Genomic DNA, 24,720 nt, shown 5'->3' on the forward strand with positions numbered 1-24,720 from the left:
CAATTCTCAACAGGCTGTGGAAAATGCCTTTTGTGATTTCATCACCACTCATTCTCCAGGCTGCTTTGCTGCTGGCATAAGCAAGCTACTGTTAAGATGGCAAAAACTATGTTGATAGTTTAGGCACATACTTCGATTAATTGTACTGCTTCTTATTTGAGATGTAATAACTAAACTCTTGATTCAAAATTGGACATTTTATATTTAATGACCTAATATTTCTTTCCTTTCTAGAAATGGTTTCTCAAAGATATCAACATGTCAATCAGACATTAAAAATAAGAAAAACATAAATATCCTTCCCTGCTGAAAATAGTCTTGTAGTTAATTAAGGGGATTAATAATTATTCTATGTTTATTGTATTCATTCATAATTATGGAAATAATTGGTAAAACTTTACTTATTGTGATTAGTGCAGTTTTAATGAATACTAATTGAATTAAGGGAAAAGAGGATAGTTTAATTAACATGTTAGCAAACTATGGTCACCACTGTCATCAAAATCCCATTTTTGACTTCAAAACATTATATAATTTTTCAGATTAAAAAACAGGAGCCAAGTGTTACAGCTCTTTTAGAATTTGTCTAGGAGGTTTTCTGGTCCTTACTGGAAACCTCCCACCCCCATGCTAAAAAAAAAACAAAAACAAACAAAAAAACCAGGAGCCTTTAGTAATTATGTATAGTATGGGTTAGTTTGGAATAAAGATATAGTAACCCATCAGAGAGAAGATTTCCATAAATAGTCTTGTAATGTGTCAAGTATGATAGGGTATTGCATATACCATTTTAAAACATATTAGTGTTATAATATGATTACTTCTAGTACTAAAACAGGTAGAATTAATATAATAATTTGTTCTCACAATTGTACTGTTTATAGCCTGTTCTAAGAGTGGCAGTTAGAGTTGAGTGTGCTAGAAGTTGCTTCTCCAGTGTGCTCATGTAGTTTTTGATGAAATACAGTGAGTGTCTTAGAGCTCTAAAAGAAAGGTCTGAGCATACTTAACCCACCCCTGTATATGTAGATTGCTGTTTAGAGTTGCAGGTAATTTTTCTTTCCACTGGCACTGAAACAGAGGTTATAATGAAACCAACAATCTTTATGCATTTATAGAAACTGTAAAAACTTTATGGAAGTCTTTATATAGAAACTAACAGTGTTTCTTGTACAAGCTCTATAAGCAATGTAGAAACATGGTACATTGGGAACAATAAAAAGGTGCCCTTTCTCTTATGGTTTTATATTGCCTATGTGATTTCAAAATTTCACTATAGGCAGTTAAACAAATTATAAAAACATATGTCAACTATATACTAAAAAGGAACAAAAATATGTTGCATAACTCAGGCTAATTGTGATGGAAATTGGCATTTCTGAATTGCATGTAATTGCTTAAATGTGGAGTTTTCATCTGTTCATGCTTGAGGTATGCTCTAAAAGAAAACATTTCTTAAGCTCATACTCACAGTAAAACCTATGTAAATCAATTGGAAGATTCTGATTAGAAAGACAATAGAGATAATATTTAAACAGGACATACCACTTGTTTGTTGATGATTATCTCAATCTTTTGGTTGAGCTCTTGTGTATGAAAACTTTCATGTTATTTTCTTCTAAATTTTGATTAGCCAGAGACAAACATTTCTACTGTAAAACTTGTTCATACCCTGATTCATAGAAAGAATACTTAGTAAGAAAATTGCAGATATAATCCATAGCTCTTAAATGTTTTTGTTACTATGAAAGGAAGCCTCATTGTACCAACATTGTATAACATGCAAACATTTAATATTTATACAAACTGTAAAATAATAAAATTTGTTTTTTTCTCCATCCTTATTAGGCAGGGAAACATAAGCAGCAGTGTGCCAAATCTGTATAAAATGTGACATTCATTCCGTAAAGGTTCTCCAGGTTTTTCTATAGTAATTTGTTTTAGCCATAGATCTTCAAATTGGAATTGAGATTTTGGGTTTGTATTCACCAAGCTCACAAAGAATGGCATTGGACTTGGATGTGTCCCATTTCTCTTGGAAACTGTTGAGCTTTCTTGTTTTTTCCATTCTTCTCCAAAGTGGGTGCTGCCATGCTTCCAACCTACTCGTATAGCCTATCCACATTAGATTCACTTTAAATGGTGAGGTCATCTTTGATCTTGAAACTTTTTATGTCACTGTATACCATAGAACAGAATTTGTGAATTTATTGGAGTCTCATCCAAAGGGTTTGCCTATATAAGGGTCAGATGTATCCCATTTTAAAATGACTCCACAACCTGCTCTTCAAGAGACCAATGTACAGTTACAAGTGACTATATATTTTCTGATTTTTTTCCCTTCGTGTCTGATTTTGGTGGCAGAAACAGTTTGGGAGATGAGGTTGGATTTTGTGCATTGAGTAATATTGATTAAGTATGCTATCTTCAGACTTTGAGCCAGATATTGTACCAAGTAAAGAGGAAGAGAGAGGAAATAGATTTCATCTCTCTTCTTGAAGCAAATTACTGTCTACTAGGCTATAAGTGTAATGCATGTCTGGGGTGTTTTGATGGTTTGTGGACCAATGGTATAGTCAGAACACCTGAAATTGGGAATGTCTCTGAAAACTAGGACCTTGGGGTGGTAGTGCCTCCATGATCACTTTCCTGCAATTTCTTGTTCTTTGTCATGTGAAGCCAGAGGAGTTAGTAAAGTTAACGAATGATATAGAGAAACCCAGGCAGAAAGTCTTGGAGCTGCCCTTAAAGAATATCATCTTTTAGGCTTGTTTTAGATGCGTGGTTTTCCAAGATCCACTGTTGATTCTTGAGTTTTTCAACCTCTTGCTCAAAAAGGTCGCTTTCGATATTTCTTAGTAACTTGGCAGTCTAGAATCATAGGTGGAAATGTAATTTTCTCATCCACAGTTATAAACTCTCAATCTCTTCAGACCCTAAGACTTGGGAGCCAGTTGTTAGCATGATAGCAACAAAACACCCTGCTGAAGCGGCTTTCTTGAAGTGGCACATCAGTATCCACAATTGCCACCGATTGTAGCTGTTTTTGTGGACTGTATTACAGATTTCTAGAAGATTCATTGATTGCAGATGTATAAATGCATCCCAGATTGAACATCTGATTCTTTGTATATATTTGAAAGTGTCCCTTGGTTGATGATTGGCTACTTTAAATGTTTTCTGAGTATAGATTCATGGATGGGTAAAAGATAATCTATCAAGTGTTGCCTCTTATTTTTCCATGTGTTGTTACAAGTCAACTTTATCATCTTGAACAAATGTAAAAGTGCTTTTTAAAGTGTTTGCCGAAGAAAAACCACTTTGTATGTAAGAGATGCTATTCTGTAATATCCATATCCTGAGTTTTTTCCCCATTTCCAGAGAAGTGTGAATTTAAGAATGGGATAGGGTTAAACTGGCTTCTTAATGAAAATGTATTTCAACCTTAAACATTTAGTGGAACTCAGTTGAAAAACTGAGACATTTTCGGACTTAAAACTCTTCTTTTAAGTTGAAGGTTTCTTCCCAATTTGGTCACTCCCCAGCTGTTACAGTTATATAGAAGGAACTCATTAAAAAGACACATTCTTTTTGAGCCATTCTTTCTGAAAGCATGCCAAGCTATACAGCTATGTTGTACTACTACTTATTTGAATCTGACTCTGGGAAATGGTAATTATGCAATCCTTACACATTTTTATGAGAAGTATTCTTTTGGTTTGATTCTGGCTCCCAAAAAGCCCCACTAGATTTTAGGTGTCTGTGAGTACAGTGCATGGTCTTGTTTCTAGTAAGTTATGCAATGATTATAACTGAGTAGACTATGTCTGCTTTTGCGAGCTGTAGTCTCTGTCTTATCTTTAGCCTCATGTAATCAGTCCCTGTTGCTCCTTGTTTGCACGTACAAGTCTGTAGTCACCAAGTCCTGTTCCTTATCCTTCTTAAACTGCTCTCTCGTCCATCCTATTTCTTCTGTTTCCCTCTTCATTCACACTCTAAGCTTCTCTCATATGGACTCTTCCCAATGGCCTATAATCCAATGACCCTGCAGTCACTACCCTTCTTAAGATGGTTGGAGATACCTAAATCCTAAATCAAATCATACCATTTCTTTTTAGTCAAAACTCTTGATGGTTCCCTGGCATCTTCAAGATCTCCAAATTTCTTAACTTGGATTTAAGTCCTATCATAATCTGACTTTGACCCAACCTCTTGCCTAGTCTCCTGCCACCTCCAGCCCAGTCATAGGACATCCCCCCCATTTCCCAGTATGCTTCGCTATTTCCCTCCTGTGTATTTTTGCCCAAACTGTTTTTATGGTTGGAATGTTTTTCTCCCTTTTGTCCCCCTACCCGTACCTCAATATACTTCTGTTTGTACTGCTTGTGTCACCTTCTCTGTGAAACTTGCCCTAACTGAATTAGACACTCTATCCTCAGCTCTTGGAGAGCACTTTGGAACATTCACTCCTTATGTTGTATTGTTTATATGTCTGTCTCTTTGTCAATCTGTGAACTCTTCAAGTATAGGAATGGCTATAGCCAGTGTTAGAAACCCTTCTTAGGAGCTAGGATAAATTAGGAGCTCAGTGAATAATATGAGGTGTGATACAGGCTTAATTGCTAAGGAGTTAAGATTCCAGAAAGGAGAGTGCAGAGGCATGATATTGGTGATTAAGAGCATGGACTTTGGAGCCAGACTGTTTGGGTTTTAATCCTAGCTCTGTGATTTACAGGAATTTACCACTTTGGGATTTAATTTCCTGACCTGTAAACTAAAGATAGTCACAGTTAAGACCTTATAGGATTGTTGTGAGGGTGTAATGATTTGAAATGTGAGAAATGTTAAGAATAACATCTGACACCTAATAGTAATCAATAATTAATATTATCTCTACTGTTATTAGGGATGGACTAAAGGTAGCAGGGTAACCCCGTTTTGATGCATTTGTTTTGTCAGGTGTTAGGGTTGTGTATGAGAACCTTTGCCTCTAGAATTTCAGACCGATCCATGGAAGAATTATGGAAAACTTTCCCTTTCTAAATCCACACTGTTTCTTAACAAAATTTAGAGAAGTCATGAAGGTGAGAGAGAGTACTTTGTCAGGCAAAGAAGAGACACAGGCCAGACGCAGTGGCTCACACCTATAATCCCAGCACCTGGGAGGTTTAGGCAGGAGGATCGCTTGAGCCCAGGAGTTTGAGATCAACCTGGGCAACATAGCAAGACCTCATCTCTACCAAAAATTAAAAAAAAAAAAAAAAAGGCTGGCATGGTGGCACACACCAGGAGTCCTAACTACTTGGGAGGCTTAGGTAGGAGGATGGCTTGAGCCCAGGAGTTCAAGGCAGCAGTGAGCTACGATCACACCACTGCACTCTAGCCTGGGTGATAGAGCGAGACCCTGTTTCAAAAAAAAAAAAAAAAAAAAAAGATACAGAAACAGTTCCTAAATATTTATGTTCTAAAGTGTACTAAGAACATAAAAACTCTTTACATAGTGATAAAGGGGCTTCAAATAATTAATTTTTCTTTATTTTATTCCAGTTGTGAAATCTATATGTTGAAATTCCCATGTTCAAAACCTCAGAAATTGAGTAGTGGATACCACAGTCCTTGGAAATGAGCCCTTTTGGTTGTATATGATATTTTGTATTACTGTGGTAGCTTTCATTTTAAAAGTACTTATATGCAGTGTAGTAGGATTAAGATTCCTCTGGCTATCATAATTTCAAACTGTGTAACTTTGGTCAGTTTTGGATTTCAAGTGTGGTATAACGTGAAGCCCAGACTGTGGACTAGTGTGTGTGTGTATGTGTGTGCGTGTGCATGTGTTTGGGCTTACACATATAGCAGGTGGGGGGTTGGTGGGTAGAAATAAAAAAGTATTTATAAAATAATTGAGATTGCCTTGTAAAGAAAATTGAGCTTGTCAAAGATAATTTACTCACATATCAACCTTGTAATATATGATTTCATGTTTCATATTGCTTTTATCCCTGTAATATTCTTATCTAGCCTCTTTGTCTAATAAATACTGATTCATTTTTCATAAGTCAGCTGAAATGTCACCTTTCACACCCCCCAGGTAGACTTGATAATACCTCCCTTTTACCTTTTCCATATTTCTATCAGAAAACCTAAATACTTTATATACATTGTTTATGTATCCTCTCCCTTTCCCAGGCGGAAAGTCAGAGACTCTTGCCTGCTTCATGTCCAAGTCTGGAGGACTTGGTGCTGTGCATGGATGTTAGGCCAAATATTTGATATATAATAAATAACTGAATAGTGTTCACACTGTGATCTTTGGGCTCAGAATCTGAACTAAGTAGGATAAACCAAAACACATTAATACATTTATTAAATCCCAACTTACCTAGCAGAGACTTAACCAGAGGTTTAAGATTCATGTATTTGAATGTATTTTGAACATGATGCCTCTTTATGTAACATCTAGTTTTAAGAGTATAACCTATTAATATAAATTGTTGAGAATGTTATTTTTAGTCAGAGTACTCTTCCAACCTGCGAGATACATATCATTTCTGGGTATCTAAACCCCTGGTAAATTGAGAAATATTTTTGGATTTTTAAAAAGCATCTGTTATAATATGCAGATTTAATGGCAGCTAGAAATACTTTTCATTATTCATGTCTCACTAAGAAATGATGTCATCCCTCCCTTAAATTTTTTAAGTGCCTTTTTTTTTTTTTGGGGTATGTTTGGCCCAAAGAAAATTTAGAAGGCAAATATCCCCATGTTATGTGAGGTTGACTTTGGATATGTCACTCTGGGCAAATGCATTATGTTTTCCACCTTATTTTCGAAATCTATAAAATGAAGACATAGTATTAACTTTGTGGAATTGGCAGGAAAAGTAGTCATAATGCATACTACCTGAATTTGTCTAGTTCAGTGAATGTTTTCTGATGTAGCATAAGGGGGAAAAAAGAAGAGAGGGTTTTGATGTTTCCACGTAATTGATGATGTCTGATCTTGTATTAAGTCCTAGAATGTAGATAAGTCTTTACTACGGATGAAGAGCCTGGAGTGAAGTGATAAAACTAACTCTTCTAACACCACTTTCCAATTTCCCAACATAAGGCAGAAAAAACAGCTATTTATTCTTTTGTCACCTCCAGACAAGCCATGGTTTTCCCTCTCTCTGGTAACCACAGTATCCAATCCAATATACTTTTGAGACTGAAGGGAACACTATAATTACACAGAAATCATGAGCATAACTGGGATGTTCTGGCAAACTGGTTATGTGAGGTTACCCTGCCCTAAGACCCTATATTAGAACCTCACGAATCTTCCACGCCACTGCTGCAGTTGGAAAGTGAGGTGGGAGGAAGTCTTCAGCTTCGTTCCGCATGGAGGGCTCCTACTGCACAGTCTAAGCTCTATGAGTGTTTGTGACCGTGAGACAGAATGCTAATCACACAGGGCTGGAGATTGAGAACCTCTCTTTTCCATAGTTAGGCAAGTTACCTTACCAATCTACCTGAGAATAATTTTACTCAGGTCTCAAGGTTCATGTTATCTATAAGAAGGTGATAATATCTGTATAAGATTACTGGTAGGATCATTAAGCATATGTAAAACTTCTCGCTCAAGACCTGACATATAGTAGCTGCTTTATTAGTCCCTTTCTACTTGTCACTTAACCACCCCCTGCCCCCTGAGAAAAGCCCCCATTGTTCTATGAGGAACCAGAGAAATGCTGAATAGATTAGTTTCATAATCAGAAGAAACTTATATAAGTCAATTTAGATACTTTATATGCGTAATTCATATATTATTAGGCAAAAATGTAATTAGGTATAAATGATAAGCCTTTGACAGAAATGACTGATGTTACATTTTTGCAAACTTTAATAGTCTTTTCTGTTCTTTTCGTTTTTTATGTCAGGAATAAACATTAACCTTAAAGTTTGAATATCTGATCAGTTTAAATTGGCCCGTGTCCCACTGTTTCCTATGACAATGAAACAAGAAGGCATGTAGGCTGTTCGCATAGTACTTGGCAATAGTAAGTGTTCAGTTAATGTTACTTTTTTCCCTTCTTACTCTCCAGACTATCATCCAGTCATTTTTTTCAGCACCGTCATTCACTGGATGTTTCCTATGTGCCAGGTCCTCGGCTCAACACTGACAATGGGTATAATCCCCACCTTTCTTAACTCAGTCCAGTGGGGAAGACACATCTGTACATATATCTTCTCAATTCCAAGATACACATTTTAGCATCTCTGAAATTGGAATGCATCTTACAGTCAATGGTATATCATTTTATTTGTAGCATTTTTTTCCCCTAGTGATACTTAAAAATAATAGTTTTATAATCAATGGCTTCTTAGATTTTATGATATACAGTAGATTATTGCAATAAAAAGTTATGCATGCTTTCTTTGTATACAGGAAAATGGACTTTGGAAGCTCGGAAAAAATACCAGATATAAGGAAGCAGGTTTTGAAGAGAGATTTAGGATGGTCCTGTTCAAAATGGCTGCAGTTCCTTTGTTGCTCTCCTTGACCACAGCCATACTCCCTGTTGCCAGGGTTATTAAGGTTCCTGTGTAAGGCACCTCTTCCTCCCCAGAGGCCTGATGGGCACCCAGTGGGATGTTTTCTCCCCTCCTATAGAAATGTAGGGCCCTGAGATTATGGTAATTTTGTTGCTAGAATGGTAAGAACAGCATTGGGGTGATAAGCTCACTGAGAATAGCCTCTGAGTCCACCTGGAGTCTGGAGGACTTGGGGGATCTAAGATGCAGGGTTTAGAAAGTCAACTGCAAGCAGGATGTAAAAGGATCCAAACCCTTCAGTGACTTCCAGTGTACGAGAATAAAGCCCAGACTCCTTAACCTGCCCTATAATGTCCTTGGCCCCTGCCAACCTGTCTAGCTTCATCTACCATTCTCTCCCTCACCTCCTTTGCTCCAACATGCTGGGCTGCTTTTAAGTTCCTACAATGTGCCAGGGGCTTTTGTTATCATGTTATTACTTTTGCTTCCCTCTTCCTATTCTTCTCCCAATCTTTGCCTGGTGAATACCTGTTGGTTACTCAAGTCTTAGCTCAGAGTGTCACTTCCCTGGAGGCCTTTTTTGCCCCTTTCATCTAAATTCAGGCCCCTGCCATCTTGTCTACAGCACTCTGTTCCTTTGCAGTTCCTGTGGCAGTTTGAGTTAGGTATCCATGTGTTCATTTTCATAGCATCTGTCTTTCCAAGTAGAGTGTAAGCTCCATGTGGACAGGGACCATATCTTGCTTGGTCACTGCTTTATCCCTGGCCTCTAGCACATTGTCTGGTACTAAATATATTATCTTGCTTAGGGAAATATGTCAGTTTTCTAAAATGACTTTAGAAATCTAGTACTTGATTTCAGGGGCTTCCTTGTCCCTTGCCTTGTTTGCTAACACTTGGAAAGTTTTTAAGCAATCAGAAACTTTTCTTTAGAGGGTTATCTTGAAATTGAACAATAGTGGCAGATATTTGAATCTAAGTCACGTAAACAGATCACCAGTCTCCCAGCAAGTATTAGTGGCAGTCTGAGTTTCTTTCTTGTTTTGATGAGGTGAAAGGGATTAGCAAGTGGCAGTGTACCGATAACCTAGATGATGGGTCCGGGTTTTAGACATGTTGAACTTGAAGTGCCTGCAGAAATGTCCACTAGGCAGTTGGAATAGGAGCCTGGAGCTGGAAAGGTGGTTCTGAAGTGAAGATGTGAATTTGAGAGTCATTTACCTAGTGCTGATAATTGAAACTCAAGTGTAGGTAAACTATTAATAGAGAAGGTTGCAGAGAGAAAAGGAAGAAGATGGTTTTGGGAAACACATTTAAGGGAAAGGAGTTGATATCAAGTAGTGAGAGAGGCAAGAGAAGGCCCTTTTATGTTCTTCATCTAACGGAACAATGGTGGACAAGTGACGTGTTTGAGTACAGCACCAGGAAGGGCTTTCTCCTCCTTTATTACTGCTTTTAAAAATAATACAAGCAAAACAATCTCAAATTGAAGAGTTCTCAATAATCCAGAGAGTGTGAATTCATGTATCTGTCAAGAAAAACCCTGGACCTTACCTGTAGAAGTGAATTAATCTGAAAAGGAATTGTTTCTATGAGGAGTCCATGCCACAAAACAATTGTGAATTCTGGAAAATAGAAATGTGTTTCATTTTAAATCTTTGGCACTTTAAAAAATTTTCTGAAAAAAGCAAGAGCATGTTTGCTTGCAGTAGGCATTTGGCTGTTTAGCAACAATCACATGTGAATTGTTGGATCACCAAAGAACCAGCATGATTGGCATTGGCATTTTACCTTCTAGGAATTTTTGAATTTGAGTTTTTAAGTATTGATGAGTTTGTTTGGGTTACGTTGTTTGACTAGGTCCCTTAACACTCTAGATCAGAGTTGGTAAACTACAGCCAGTTGGCCACATCCTGCCTGGGGCTGTTTTTGGTATGGCCTGTGAGGTAAGATGATTTTTTACTCTTTTTAAGGGTTGTAAAAAAAATAGAGAAGAATATATGATAGAGACCTTAAGTGGCTTGCAAAACCTAAAATATTTACAATTTGGCCCTTTGGAGAAACAGTGTGCTCCCTCATTCTTCAGGTTGTCAGTTGTATATGAAAGGGACCCAAAATTTCATAGGAAAAGCTCAATTGATGTCTGAAATTCCAGAATGTCTTGAATGTCTTAGGGCTTTTCGTTTAAATAACGACTTACCTGTTGAATCCTGAGAATACATTTTCAGTGGTGATATATGTACACTTGTTTGATTGAAAACTGCCTTATACGACTTGACAGTACAGTCAGAGGGCAAAAGGACTTCTGTACTACATGATGTCGCAGAATAGTTCTGGAAAGTGTCTGAACCTATTCTGGTACCATTGTTGTGTTTAGTTTATCCCAGGCAGCCCCAGGTAAACAGTAGCATCTATATGTCAGAGCAAGATACACAAAGTAAAACCAAACATGTGGGAGTGAATTAATTTCTTTGGTGGCCCTCTGAAGAGACTTTTTTTTCCTAGTTGCAAAATATTAAAATCCTTGAGCGTTAGATTTTAGAAAACTTTTTGAATTCTGTAATTTTTTATTTCAATAGTGTTTTATATGACCTGCTGTCTTTGTAATGATATGTCATCAATCTGTTCTGAGTATAAAATTTCTTCAATCTTAATTCCTTTTATATCTTTCTATCAGAATCTGCAAATTGTAGGAAATAAAAGTTAATTTCAAACGGTTCTGTTATTGGAGATGACTACTGAGTGAGACCCTGTCTAATCAATTGCTAAATAATTCTCAAAAGCGGATTTGATATTTACATTTGATTTTCATATTCTGTTCACAGTGTTTATTGATGGTGTATAACATCCGCTGCCATTGGATAAATAAAGCCTATTGTTTCCTTTTCAACATTTTAAGCTATTATTCTCATGCAAGAGCTAATAAGCAGAAGGTTAGGCATATTACCAAACTATGATCCTGTCTATGAGAAGAAGCTAGGAACCTTGATTAATAGGCCTTGTTAACTGATGTTTCAGCTCCATACTGGTAGTGCTAGAATAATTTGTATAAACCAAGCAGTACAGATTCCTTATTTTAGCACTAAGACTTACAAAGGCTTCTTTTAGCAGCCTTTAATTTTGTACTTATGTATGTGACATAGCCTGTGGCTGTGATAGCTACTGTGAATCTGCAGTTGTTTTGGGATGAAAGGAAGAGGCAGCTGGAAACTCGGTAGCTACATCTAGCTGTCTACCTAGAGAAGGCCTTGATTTCAAGTTTATCTAAACAAGCTCGACTAATCCCAACTATCTAGGGGGATCCACTGTCAAAACAAGCAGCGTGGCCCTGAGGCAAACACAGCTATACAGAAATGAAGGCTGGGGCTTCCAATACTCTGATGACTGCATACTGGAGGCTTTTTTCCCCCTGAAAGAGGGTAAGAGAGGTAGAATTTGCATAATGCCTTTTCATTGGAAACTTTTGGAAAGCTGACAGACCTTCAGCTTATAGATCTGTAGCCACAATACAGAGTCTATAGGAGAATCCTTGAATGACCTAACCATATTGAAAGAAAATATAAAAGCGTCCAAGTATAGCTAAGTGAGAGAGGAAAAGAGGCTGATGCATTGTCTAACATCTGCTGTACTTCTCGTTAGTTTTGTTCTTTGCTATTCTGTGTGGACTTTGGAGAAGCCTAAGACAGCCTAACATGAATCCTATAATCTTCCTTCTGAATATTTATGTAGCGTGCCAGCTTCTAAGCTGTCCTTTGCGTTTTCCTACTTCCCCCTCATTTTCATGCTCTCAAATGAGGCCAACATTTCAAAAGCTAAATAAATGTTTGTGAATGTTTATAAAAGATTTGCATAAATTTGTCCTTGTCTGACAAAGATCACTTTTTTCTTATGCCAGTTCTGAAAAAAATTTTTTTTAAGGTTTTGGTGCTTGTCTTGACAACAAAGTCCTGCATCCCAGAACAATGATTGCTGATTAAGTGGGTATGCAATTGTGACTGAATAGGCTTTCAAGATACTGGGTAAAAAGACCTATCATCTGAAGGCTGAATTATAGAATTTAGAAAATGTTATCAGAAGTACACATTTAAATCTATTTTTTGGTACCATGTCATTAGGTAAGACAAAGAGTTCTTACAAGTTAAAAGAAAAGTATAGCCACCTACTGTTTAAAACATTGTCCTGTATAAATTTTAATAATTAGAATATTTCAATAACTCAGAATATCGCTTTTCTTTCTAAAATAATTTTTAGACCTTTAGGTGCTTTTTGGAAACCATAAGTCTACCGGTTGTATGTGTTAATATGGTTACCAGGGCGATGATCAGAGGGAATTTACCAGGCAGTCCTTTAAGACATCTGAATGCTCAATCATACCTTGAGAAAAATATAAACTACATGAAATATGTGTTAGGACTTAATTATAGGACACACACACACACACACACACACACACACACACACACACAGCGGCCAGACACTTATGCCACCGATGTGTTTGCTGAATTCATTTATCTTTTAAAATTAGAATGGATTTTGTGGGGTGGCAGGGGAAGTTGTGGGTAGAGGTGCTAATTTAGTTCAGAGATATTCGAAGATTGGCAGGAGAGAGAGGTAACAGCCAGTTCTGTTAGTCCTTTGGTTGTATTGGTTTAGAGGTTTAAGTTGTCATTAAGGCACAAACTAGAGCCACTTCTCTGACACAGTTTTTATCACATCTGCTAGGCTTGTGTCCCAAGAGGAGACGTGGAGAGCAGTGAATTCAGCATGGGCCCATTATCGACTGCTTTTTCGTGTGTTGTAAAAGGAGTGAGACCTCAGGGAGGCTTGGAGCCTCCTCCCGTGTAATGTCCAAGTCAGATTTGAAGGACTGGTGGCAGGAAAGCTTTGGCCTTGGGGTGTGAATTCTAAGAAATAGAGGCACAATTAAGTTTAAAAAATTCAAGGACTTTGAGCTTGATAATGAAAGATTTTTTTTCTAGACTAATGTGAGCAGAAAAGTTGCCCATCTGTGCACATTTTTGTGTGCATTTAAAATATTTAAAAGCTGACAGCTTTTAATATGCTTACAAAATAGTATTTCTATCAGTGCTCTTTTTTTTTCTTTTCTTTTTTAATAGTATCGTCCTGAGGGCAAGCTGCTGCTTCAGTGAAATCATGTTTGCAATTTTACTGTTGGGACCCTATTCCTTTGCTGTGTGCTGACTTGTGTCCCCTGTCCCCCCCTTCTTTTTAGAAATATTGATCACATAAATGTTCAGATAATAGGAATTAAAATACGTAAGGAAATGAACAGGACAATATATCAGAGTACTACTGTTGAGTCCAAGGAATTTACATACTGATGCCATCAAATACCAATTGTAAGAGGTCGTAACCAAATCATTTCTTCAAGGAAATGCAGTATTGGAAACAAGTTTTAAGAATTTTATTGGCATTTAACAATGACCTTATAAGTATAGCTCTCTCATGTCCAACCACTTTGCTGTAAGGTTTAAAGTTACTATGGGCAAATCTTGGTAAAGAGGATGTTATATAATACTAAGTATGGTTATGAACAACTTTGTTTTAGGTAAGAAGTTTTTGAAGAAAGGGAAGGATGCAAAAGGATAAAGTAACTTTGTTATTTTAAAAAGTTTTTAAATAAGATCCAGTATTTTTACTTTGGATTTCAAAGGTCATGAAGATTTATACTTAAAAGTAGTTTTAGAAGTGGCTCTTCTGTTGCTGAAAGCCTTCCTCTTCTGCACTTAATGTCCTTGATAATCTATATATAAAGTATATATGCGACATATTCATAGAGTATGATGAATTTCTTTATATAATTTAATCTTGGAATTACAACATTGATTCTGTATATTAGATATTAAACAAATCAGCATAATTATATGTATGACCCAAAATTAACTAAAGTTTATAAACAGTAAGCTAGGGGTAAATATTGAAATGTACCAAAGAAAGGAAGCAGGCTCTGCAGCATTTGAGCAGTGCTGTTAGAAACTTGACCCGGCTTTTATGTTTGGGTGTTGAAAGCCCTTTCTGTAAAATCTTTTATTCAGAGCTTCTTTTTCTCACTGAAAAAATAAAAATTTGATTGTAATTACAGTACGGATCTTAGATTTGACTCTTAAAGTGAAGGAGAAAAATTTGATTTCCTGTTTTCACATTAGGGAACTTCTGATCAACATTCTTGAACTTGGTGCTAATTAAGCCTCCAAAAACAACTGCTTTACCCTTCTTAATCATAAGCATTTAAAACCTTTGTTAGCTTTCACTTGGAGCCCCTGGTTTTAACTTGAAATGGCTTAAAGTAGAAATTTTGTTAGCTCTTTGTATGTTTGATTTTATGTGTGTTCTGTTTTTAACTTTCAACTTGAATTTCAAGATCATCAATCAAAGGCTTTTCTTTCAAGTCAGTGGCATTGCTCTCTATTGCAGGACTTAGAGGGTCAACATTTCCCTTACGCTATTAAAAAAAATTTAAACAGAAAATATTTTAGAATTTGAGCTCCACTGAGCTTTTCATCACACACCTACATTTTGAAATGAACAAGTAAGTTAGATATAAGAAACTCAGGAAATGTTCTCCTACCGTCTCCCCTCCTCGCCTTCCTTCACTCTCTTTTTTTGGATAAAAGTAAATTATCAACTGCTACATCAGCTTTCAGCAAGCCACAAAGAGGCTAATTGTGGCTTTACATATTTTAAAATACATTCATTTATTCAAGCTATCCCTTTGCTTTATTTAAATGTTTTTATGCACACTTTTTTTTTCCCCTTTGAACTATTGAGAACATGCCTCATCTCCCAACATTCTGTAAGTCCAGTGGACACTATAATCAGCCTGTGCTTTTATCTTAAGATGGCATTTATTTGTGGGGCATGTATATCTGTGTGTGACTGGCAGTTGTTTTTATCTGCCAAATAAAACGAATTTTTGTTTGTAGGTTTCAATGAAGCAATGAAAACAAAGTATTTGACATCTGAAATGATGGCTGTTGCAGGATTTACTATGCCCCCACCTTGCACCCCAAATTCAGGGTGAATTGGTTTAGCCTTCTCATTATTAATAATCTTAGTTAACTTCACTGAATTTAGTCTTTGAAGTTTTGCTTCCAGATAGGATTCTATAATGGATAATATAAATTTAAAACTTTACTAAATTCTTGAGCAAATGGCTCAGTGTTAGCATAACATAATCTGCTTTCTCCAGGTAGGAGTAAATTCCCGTGATGGGCCTTCTGACCAGATGAGAATTTGAATTGGGTGAAATGAATCCAAAGTAGACAGAGATGAATCTTGAGTTCATTTCTGAATTTCATTTGCAAGTGTATCCAGCATTAGGTGTGTTAATTTCATATGTTGGTTCATACTCTGAGGCTTGGTCTCTCCTTGTAGGCAGAGCTTTGTAGATGTTGTTGCTTTTCTACTATACTCTCCTCTTTAGTGTATGCATAACTGAAAGGTTTTTGCAACTGTCTCTGTACCATATTTCCTCCCTGCCTCCCTGTTCTTGTTTCTTCCCACACGAAGTATCATATATTTTGTTAGAAAAGCCCTTTTGGAAATTGCCTATTTCATAAATTGTCTGGTGACACAAAGGGGTTGAATGCTGTATTCTTGTCTCATTTATTTTGAAAACTTTGCTACTGAACTCACCTTAATCAATGAGCTCAGTGTTGTCTCCAATAAGTTATGTGTTGGATATATTGATTGGGAGGGATTTTAGAAAACCCGTCTGGGGTTTATAATGTCAGCAGTGTTTTGATTATGAAAAGAGTTGGAACCTGGGGACATGGAACCAGGTGGCGAATGTCCTAAAGCCAGTGGTGACATGGTGGACTGGTTCCCTCCTGGGATCTAGTTCATGCCCTGCACTTTAACTGTGGTGACTGGCTACTATAGATTCACTTTTTTGCTCATTAAAATGTTAAAAAATCAAACTGTACATAAAAAGATTTGTGAAAATATAAACTTGGGAATTGATCTGGAGAGCTGGCACACAATCCTCCCCACCCCCTGCCTTAGCAATGAGGTCATTTACATTTCATCAGCTGTGCTGCATCTCCAAGATCCGATTTATGTGGCAGTAGTTGAAGATGTACTGAGGCTGGTTGTTTAAAAGAGCTTGTGTAGGCAAGAGAAATGGGGGAGAGAGCAAGAAAATTACTGTGTACAAAGAAAGTTCCCTAGCCAAAGACATAGGTTCTAGAGAGAAAAAGGGATTGGTAACGGATTAGTGACTGTTTCCCCAGTAAAGTTAATATTGAAAGACTTTGGGATACTCCCATAAATAGAATGCTCAAAATATATTTAAATCAGGGTTTTAAAGGCACCTCTCTTGAAGAGTGGTACTTTTCATATTTGAATAATTGTGTTTTCTTTTGGAAAAAGAGGATAAGGTAGTTGAATGTTTATATATAAGGAAAACATCAGTATTAAGAAAATTAGTTTATTTCAGCAGTTTTTATTTACCAAGAACATTGCTTGTTTTCCCTCCCTCTTCCTGTCCTCTGCTTCCCAAACTAAGAATTAGATATCTCAGTTCTGACTGAGATAATGTGTGAATATGCCTAACAGAGTAGATGCTCATTTTTGTTTTCTCTTCTGACAGCACACCACCATCTTGTTTGACTTAAATTGGAATATCAAGCTCTTGTAATATCACAAACATGAAGAAACATATTGTAATGTACAAACATGTGCCTACATTTGCCTATATTCTCTTTACTCTTCCCCTCCCCCTGCCCTATTGCTTAATTAGACTTATCACTGCCTTCTTGGGTAAAAAGGAAAGCTCATGGGAGGTGGGTTGCACTCAGCCTATATTGGGTATTTTGATATTTGTTCTAATATTATCTGACAGACAAGTTCAAGTGTGGTTATTACACTTGACATTAGAAAGTGGTAAGTAGTTTCTATATTGTAGTGAGTAATAAGTTGGGCATATTAGATTTCTTTGACTCTGCTGTAGAGCACAATGCTTTCTCATAGCCATGGGGGTCCTTTCTTTCAAAAATCTTTGAGGCCTTTTGCCAGCGCAACTCCAGCATAGAGTAGAGAAGTGCTTTTTGCACCTGTAACTTTTGAGGGGTAAGAGATAGCTGTCTTTGTAGCTGATATTGGCAATGAGTGAGCACTTGGTAGTGAGTTTTAAAGAATGGCTGGTACATATAGTGAAGTTAAGGGCTGCTTTGTGGTATTATTTGAAACTTGAAGTGGAATGAAACTTGTAAGGAATTTTTGTGTGTGTAAATCATAAGGGTTTTGTGTATATGGATTATAGTATATTTTGTAATTAAAACTACAGACATTAAAATGAATGTTTTATATGATCTCTTTTCCTGTATTTGCCTGATAATAACATTATGTGCTGAGAAATTGCTTTTGTTCTGATTCTCTATTACCTATTGCAATTTATTTAAAAATGATTAGTTTAAAAACAATGTACGTGGACTTCTGAATGCTACATTATAAAATTAAAAATGTATAAATAATGCCTCATCTGCTTTTCCACTTTTTAGTTTCCTATTCATTTACTATTTCATGACATGCCTTAACAGTGCTGTGATATACATAGTACCAGTCCAAGATGATATTAAAAAATAGGATATGCTCAATTGAATTATGTAGGCAGAACATGCTCTGGCAGAGCAAGTCAATGTGCTTTCTGCTTCATTGAGTGGGTTATTAGATTGATGTGGTTTATTTCTTGAATGATAGAACTGGTTTTAAAAATAAATGAAGCGAGAAGCATCAATTCAGTTAGCATTGATAATTCATTATTATTGGTTAGAAAAGTGCTACATTTGTAAACTGATCTTTAATTTATCACTTGGATTAGGATTTGCAAATGGGCAGGTTTGTTTTAATTTGAACCAGCTTCTCAGTGACTGAAAAATATGTTCTTCATTTTGTCTTGAAGTTGGGTTTTTAAATAGTTAAAAAGCAAATCAAATGCATGAAAGGAATACTTTTTTAAAATTTATAACATTGGTCTGTGAACTTATGATAAGCACCAACTGTGGGCTGTTGATGCTTGTAGTTAAATGAAGTCAAGCTAAAGAAAATTCTATGAAGGAAATAATAATTAACTACTTATATATGTGTATGCTGTATATGTGAAATTTGTCTTTTAGGAAAAGTCACACACCACTGTATATTGTGTCTCATGTATCAGTATTTATTCTTTGCTTAATGTAAAGAGATTGTCCTTTATTCATCTTTGAGATGTTACTCTACTATTTGTACCCTCCTCCTGAATAATGTTCTTGGTTTTATGTAGCTCTATGTTTGTACTTAAACTGGTAGTTTGCTTTAGATTTTGGTAAATTATAAGCAGGTAAGTATGTTCCATTATGATAATGATATTTAACTAGAAATAGTGCATACTTAAAATTGTTACAGTTTGGTTCCAAAATAAATTTATGCCAGAAATGGCAACTTCTTTATAAAGTAAGTAAATGAAGTTTTAAACTCTAAAAAATGTAGTTGACAATGTTCAGGGACAATTATCTTCAAGTTGGCTTTCTATTCTGCTGTGATTTGGCCTATTGATGTTGGGAAGCGTTGTCTAATCCCGGCCCCCTCTGTTCCTAGGTAACAGGCAAAAACGGTGCCAGCAACAGCGGCCCTGCCAGGCCAAACCCATGTGGCTTGGTGTTATTCACTCTGATCCATATGGTCAGGCTGGAGATGGTCCCTGGAGGGGTGTTAACACTCAGCAACCCAACCGCCTCCCTCCCTTCAGAGCTTTCCTGCATGGCTCCTGCTGCTTGCCCATGTGTGATTCTTGATTAATTTTTCATTTTTAATGAAGTTTGATCATGTTTATTATTTCTCATGATTGACTGCCTAGTACTCCTCCCATGTAATTGATAAAGCCCATATTTCTTCATCTGTCTCCTCTTTCTTTAGGGTAAAGTTGCTAGATTGTGTGCTGTGGTTAATGTTAGATTTATTGGTCCCATTAGATGTATAAATTATCTCTCTTTCTCTCCACAGGAAGTTCTACAGACTTTGACCAAGTTTTGTTTCCCCTTCTATGTGGACAGGTAGTGTCAGATTTTCAAATTTTACTAGAAAAAAGTGTCAATAAACCTGCTATAGAAAATAAAAACCACACCATTCTTAACATTCTGTCTGTTTAACCATGATTTAAGACACTTATGTTCCAAGGAGAGTTGCAATATTCTCCCTTCCTGGAGATTTTATTGACACTATCAAAAAGTTTAAAGCTTAGAGCTTTGCATTGGTTAGTTTGTGAGATGTATTTTGTATGGCATTAAATTTTTTATTTTGGTTATCAGACTTAAACCGTGATTAAGAATGGTTGGTATTTAATCCAATGCTATTTAATTTTTATTTAAATATGAATATATTTGGCTTAATTAATTTTATATGACTATGGCCTTTTGAGTATTATATAGACTTTGTTTTTCCTAGACTTCAACTTACAATTTAAATCAGCATAGACCTATCTTGTTTAAAGGTATTTAGCTATTTAAAAAGAATATTGCTAAATAGTGTTTTTACATTTTGTTTAGGTGGCTAAGAATGGTATCTCTAGGGAAATTAGCATTTTATAGATTTCTAGATTAAAAAATGCTAAACCATCTAAACATTTCTTTAGTATTTACATTATGTTAAACTATTTCTTGGAAAGGTACAAATATAAGAACTCTAAGATAATTAAAACAATCTGAGGTTTTGTTTTGTTTTATTTTTTAATAAGCCACTGGTTAATGATAACAATTTTAAAAGAACTTTTTTCTTTATAAAACTGTAATTTATTAACTATGTTAATAAAATGACAAAATAATCATCTTTATCTTATTTTCAAGAAATGTCTACTGTTTCTCATTATAGTTGAAGCATTAATTTTTAAAATCATTTATTTGCCCACTTGATTGTTGTCTCTTTTCAATTTTCTCTTAATGGAAATTTGAACTGTGAAACTGTAGATACATTTCATGTTAAAAATTCTACTTTTATTGACAGAAAGACTGTAGAAAATACCATTGTAAGCAATAAATGCCATAATATGTTCTAAGAAAGCTATAAAATATGTTCATCTTCAGGAAGATTCTATTATATATTTTAGCGTACCCAAACAAGGCAGGGCCTGAAAAATTTTAGTGATTCAGAGTGTATGTGGGTAATATGCTGCTTGGCTCTTTTCTACACTTTGTGATACCAGTGTCCTGGTTTACTTGGCATAAACCTAAAAATGGTGTGAGATGAGAATTGGTAGCCAAAGGAGTTTAAAAGAGTACTAAAAAGCAACTCTGGAATGTTGCCAGCTACTTCTAATCACTGCTCTCCCTGGTTCTAACATGTTATTTTTAAAACCAATCAACCATTGTAGTATTTCCAGACCTTTTAAAATCCTGGTACCAGGGATGTTTTAGTAGCAGGTTGATGCTCAAAACAGAATAGCCTTAATTCTAAAAGGGTCAGTTTTTGTAATGAGAGCCCTCTTGTCTCTTCTTTAGCCTATTCCTTCTAAAAATAGCAAGGAAGTAGGATTTTGTTTAGAGATATTTAATGCAAACTTCACATTTATATGTATGAATTAGCGATGCATGAAATCTCCTCCAGTTACTTATAAAATGTATTACAAATCATGGCAAGGGCATATTTATACAAAGTAATAAAGCTGAAATGTTTTTAAAAATGTAGTTAGGTGTTTAACAAAGAAAAAATAAGAGAATACATTTTTACATGACTTCTTACTAGAGTGGTGATCTTTTTTGGATAGGTAGTCCTTAATTGACTTTGTAAACTAATATTAGAAGAAATTCACAGATTAGATCTCCCCCCCTTAACGCCCCCCCCCCCCACACACTTTCTCTCATTTGTACCACACATCCCCCTCTACTTAGCTACCTGTCTGGATTACATTCTGAAATGGAAGCAAAGGAAAGTCCTTAAGTGATAATTCTAAAATCTTTTTTGTTATCAATTTCTGATGCTATTGTTGTTGTTAGAAACATTTTTCTTCCAAAATACTTCTCCCAGGTTACCTTCCCTAATCATGTTCTTCATTTTTTCCCCCCACAAAATGATTTGAGGACAGAAATGTTTCTTTATGGAAATACTTTAATCCTCGACATGAGCAATAGCTCTTTCTTACATTGTATTATGTTACATACCCTGTGGTGTGAACTTTTATTGATACAAAAAACCCCCACTTTATTTTGGGGACTGTATTTTTCTGTTTCCCACCTCTAACCTTGGCATACTTTCAATGCAGAAGACATGATGATAATGAAGTTTATTTACAATACATACAAAGGTATGTATAATACAAAGGTATACAAAGGTATAATACAAAGGTATTAATGTCACAATTTTTTTTATTAGTTTGCAGTTAGCAGTGTCAAATGGATATGCCCAGATTCTGAGGCCCACAAAGCCCCCCCCCCCCCCCCCCCGGTGTGTTTATGATATTGTTTAACTTAGAAATATGCCAGCCTGGGAAATGAGTAATGCCCCAGGTGATTGCGTTCAAAAAAGAAAGCTTCCTAATCTTTTCAATATCTGTGCTTTTCTACCCAAAGGAACAGTAATACAACTTTCTGACATTTCTAGTCTATATCAAGAGTGGGATTTTCACAGTCATCATCAAATCATCCGTTAACATTGACATCTTGCTGTCTCTTGTGCTGTTTTAAGATTTTTCTTTCTGAAACTAGGCCTTATGAAAAATAATAATGCTGGTAGCGTTTCAAAAGAAAGTGCTTTCTCGTGAATTATCTCATTTTATCTTCCTATCATAAGAGATAAGAACAAGTGACATTATCTTCATTTGAAAAAAATTGAAGCTGCAGAGAAATTGGGACTTGCCCAAGATCCTCTTAGGCTCCTAGCACAACCTAGATTTCCATCTCTCAAATGAAGACATTTCTCAGTAGACCATCTTGTGGGGAAGCTCAGTCACCAAATGCAGAAAGAGGGAGGAAAAGAAGAAAATTAATATTTGACTTCCTAATTGATTCTAGTCAAAGTGCTGGGCTCTGTCACATTATTGCCTCGTTTATTCTTCCAGCAGCTCTAGGAGATTGGTGGTGGTGGTATCTTTTTCACAAAAGGGCAAAGGAAGGTTCAGGATGTGTAGCATTATGTTGGGTTATGTGGAGGATATGGAAATGGTCTCAGGCTTGAAGCTCAGCCCTCCATGTGTTTCCTAGTCTAGTCCAGGAGGTATTATAAAGACATATTAAACAATATCTATCCAAAGGATAGTGAGGTTAGAGAAGACTGAAATGGTCAGAGAAAATGTCTTATGGTGGGGGAGGCTTGTGTTGAGCCTGCCAGGACAGCAGGAAGTGGGTAAGTGGAAGGGAGAGCCTAACACTCCATATGCACTGAAGAGCAAAGCAGAGGAGAAACCCTGAGTGAGCCTGGTGAGTGTTCAGCCAGAGCAGATGGAGCCTGCTGGGGAGAGGGTGACGTGTACCATGAGCGCTTGGGCTCTGGCCACAGGAGGCCTTGAAAATGTGTGGGAACAAGACCGCAGGATTTTAAAGCTGAAATTCATCTGGTTCAAACTTCCCATTTTACAGAAGGGAAACCAAGATCCACAGAGGTGAAATGACTTGCTTATGGTCACAACTGTGTACTTATAGAGCTGCGAAAGGAACAGATACTCTTATTCTCAATCCAGAGTTATTTCTACCCTACACTGTCCTTGAAACTCTTGATAGAGGGGAATAGTGAAGTGTCAGTGCCAAGTTTCCTTATCACTCTCAAAATTCTTTCATTGTTATTGATGAAAGCAGTCTCTTAAAAACCACTTGTACCATTCCATATTGTGGTCACTGCTTGCTTGCACTCAATAGCTGACAGTCAGCTTCAGTTAGTCAAGGCACTCAAGGGACGCATCGGATGATGGAAAAGCTATTCCTTTCCATTTTTGCACTTATTCTCTTTCAGAACCCAGAAAGTCAGCTACCATTAGCTTACTTGCCCAGTAAATTTTACTGGCACACACAAATGACAGGAGCATGGAGTGAAATGACATAATCTTTTCAGGGGCAGAGGCATCATCTAATGGTTCAGGATATAACCACAGATGCAAATGGGGCTCAGATACTACTTACCATGTTGTTTTGTATCTGTTTTGTGCCAGGCATCGTGCTATGTTCTTTTCCTGCACTGAACTGTTACACATTATAGCAAGTTTACAGTTACCCTCCTGCCACATAGGAGGAAACAGAGCCTCAGTTAGGTTCAATATCTAGCCCAAGGTCCCAGGACTAGTAAGTAGTGGAGCTACTTTTGGAGCACTCATTTTTTTCACCCCCAATTCCATCATAACTTTTCTGTTATAACACACTGCCTGCGTTTACACTCATCACAGCATAAAGTGACTAAACAAACTTTATTTATTTCAAAAGCAATATATATTTATTGTAGAGAAGTAGAAAATTTAGATAACTGAAGAAAACGAAACCCACGCAGAGTGACATGATTAGTGCGTTAGTATCTTACCTTCCCAGACCTTTCCACTATGTATTCACCTTGCTGTGCTTTCCAAACCAGAGTCTATTAGGCCCACTTAGTCCCTTGGTTTAGCTTAAACTATAGGTTCAGCTGTGCCCCCTGATTATTTTCTATAGCATTAGGTAATGATGAAGCAGTTGGGCCTTGGTGGGCAGAATGTTGGGGGTGGCAACCAGGAGATCTAGGTTTTAGTTTTGGTTTTACCACTGATTGCTCTGTGCCATGAAGCAAGTGACATTTCTGCTGAGGGCCTTTATTTCTTCATGGATAAAATGTGGGAATTGGATTAGATCTCTGCTGTTCTTTCGGCTTTGATATGTTTTAACTCTACAGTCATGATTTATGTTGCCTTTGTAGATGAGGCAGTGGACAGATCTCTGTTCTTAAAATCGTCTGGTGAGTTTATCTCACAGTGTGTGCCCTACTGTTGGTCCCCAAACATTTTGGTCAGTGTCATTCTTGCCATTTGGATCTTTGAACAGGAAGGTTTCGAGAAACTTGAGGCTTAAGCAGATGTAAAGTGTGTTGATGGAAGGAAGCTTTAAGGCTCATGAAACTAAAGGTTGGGAGATGCGGTGGTTTGATCAAGCTTGATTCCTGCCAAACACCTCATATGCACTGAGGGAAAGGAGAAGCAGCTCTTAGGGCACCTTGCAGTAGATGGCTCAACAGGTAATTTTT

General features: G+C 36.5%; 1 protein-coding gene and 1 non-coding gene across 11 annotated transcripts in view; both read left to right on the forward strand.

Annotated features, from left to right (window-relative positions):
* The window catches only part of DENND1A (DENN domain containing 1A), a 492,893-nt gene that overhangs the window by 129,168 nt on the left and 339,005 nt on the right, over positions 1-24,720 (forward strand). For all 10 annotated transcript variants that reach the window (XR_006737850.1, XR_006737851.1, XR_006737852.1 and 7 more), the window contains one exon: positions 19,537-19,586. Coding sequence is in view for 5 of the 10 variants with exons in the window: in XM_045563071.1 (XP_045419027.1) it covers positions 19,537-19,586 (50 nt within the window). In the remaining 5 variants the exon portion in view is untranslated. The remainder of the gene's footprint in view (positions 1-19,536; positions 19,587-24,720) is intronic.
* On the forward strand, positions 560-623 carry LOC123646760. Its single transcript, XR_006738014.1, has one exon. It is a non-coding gene; the product is annotated as a U7 small nuclear RNA (small nuclear RNA).

The sequence above is a fragment of the Lemur catta genome, chromosome 10 (genome assembly GCF_020740605.2).
Source record: "Lemur catta isolate mLemCat1 chromosome 10, mLemCat1.pri, whole genome shotgun sequence".
In the NCBI taxonomy this organism is placed as follows: Eukaryota; Metazoa; Chordata; class Mammalia; order Primates; family Lemuridae; genus Lemur; species Lemur catta.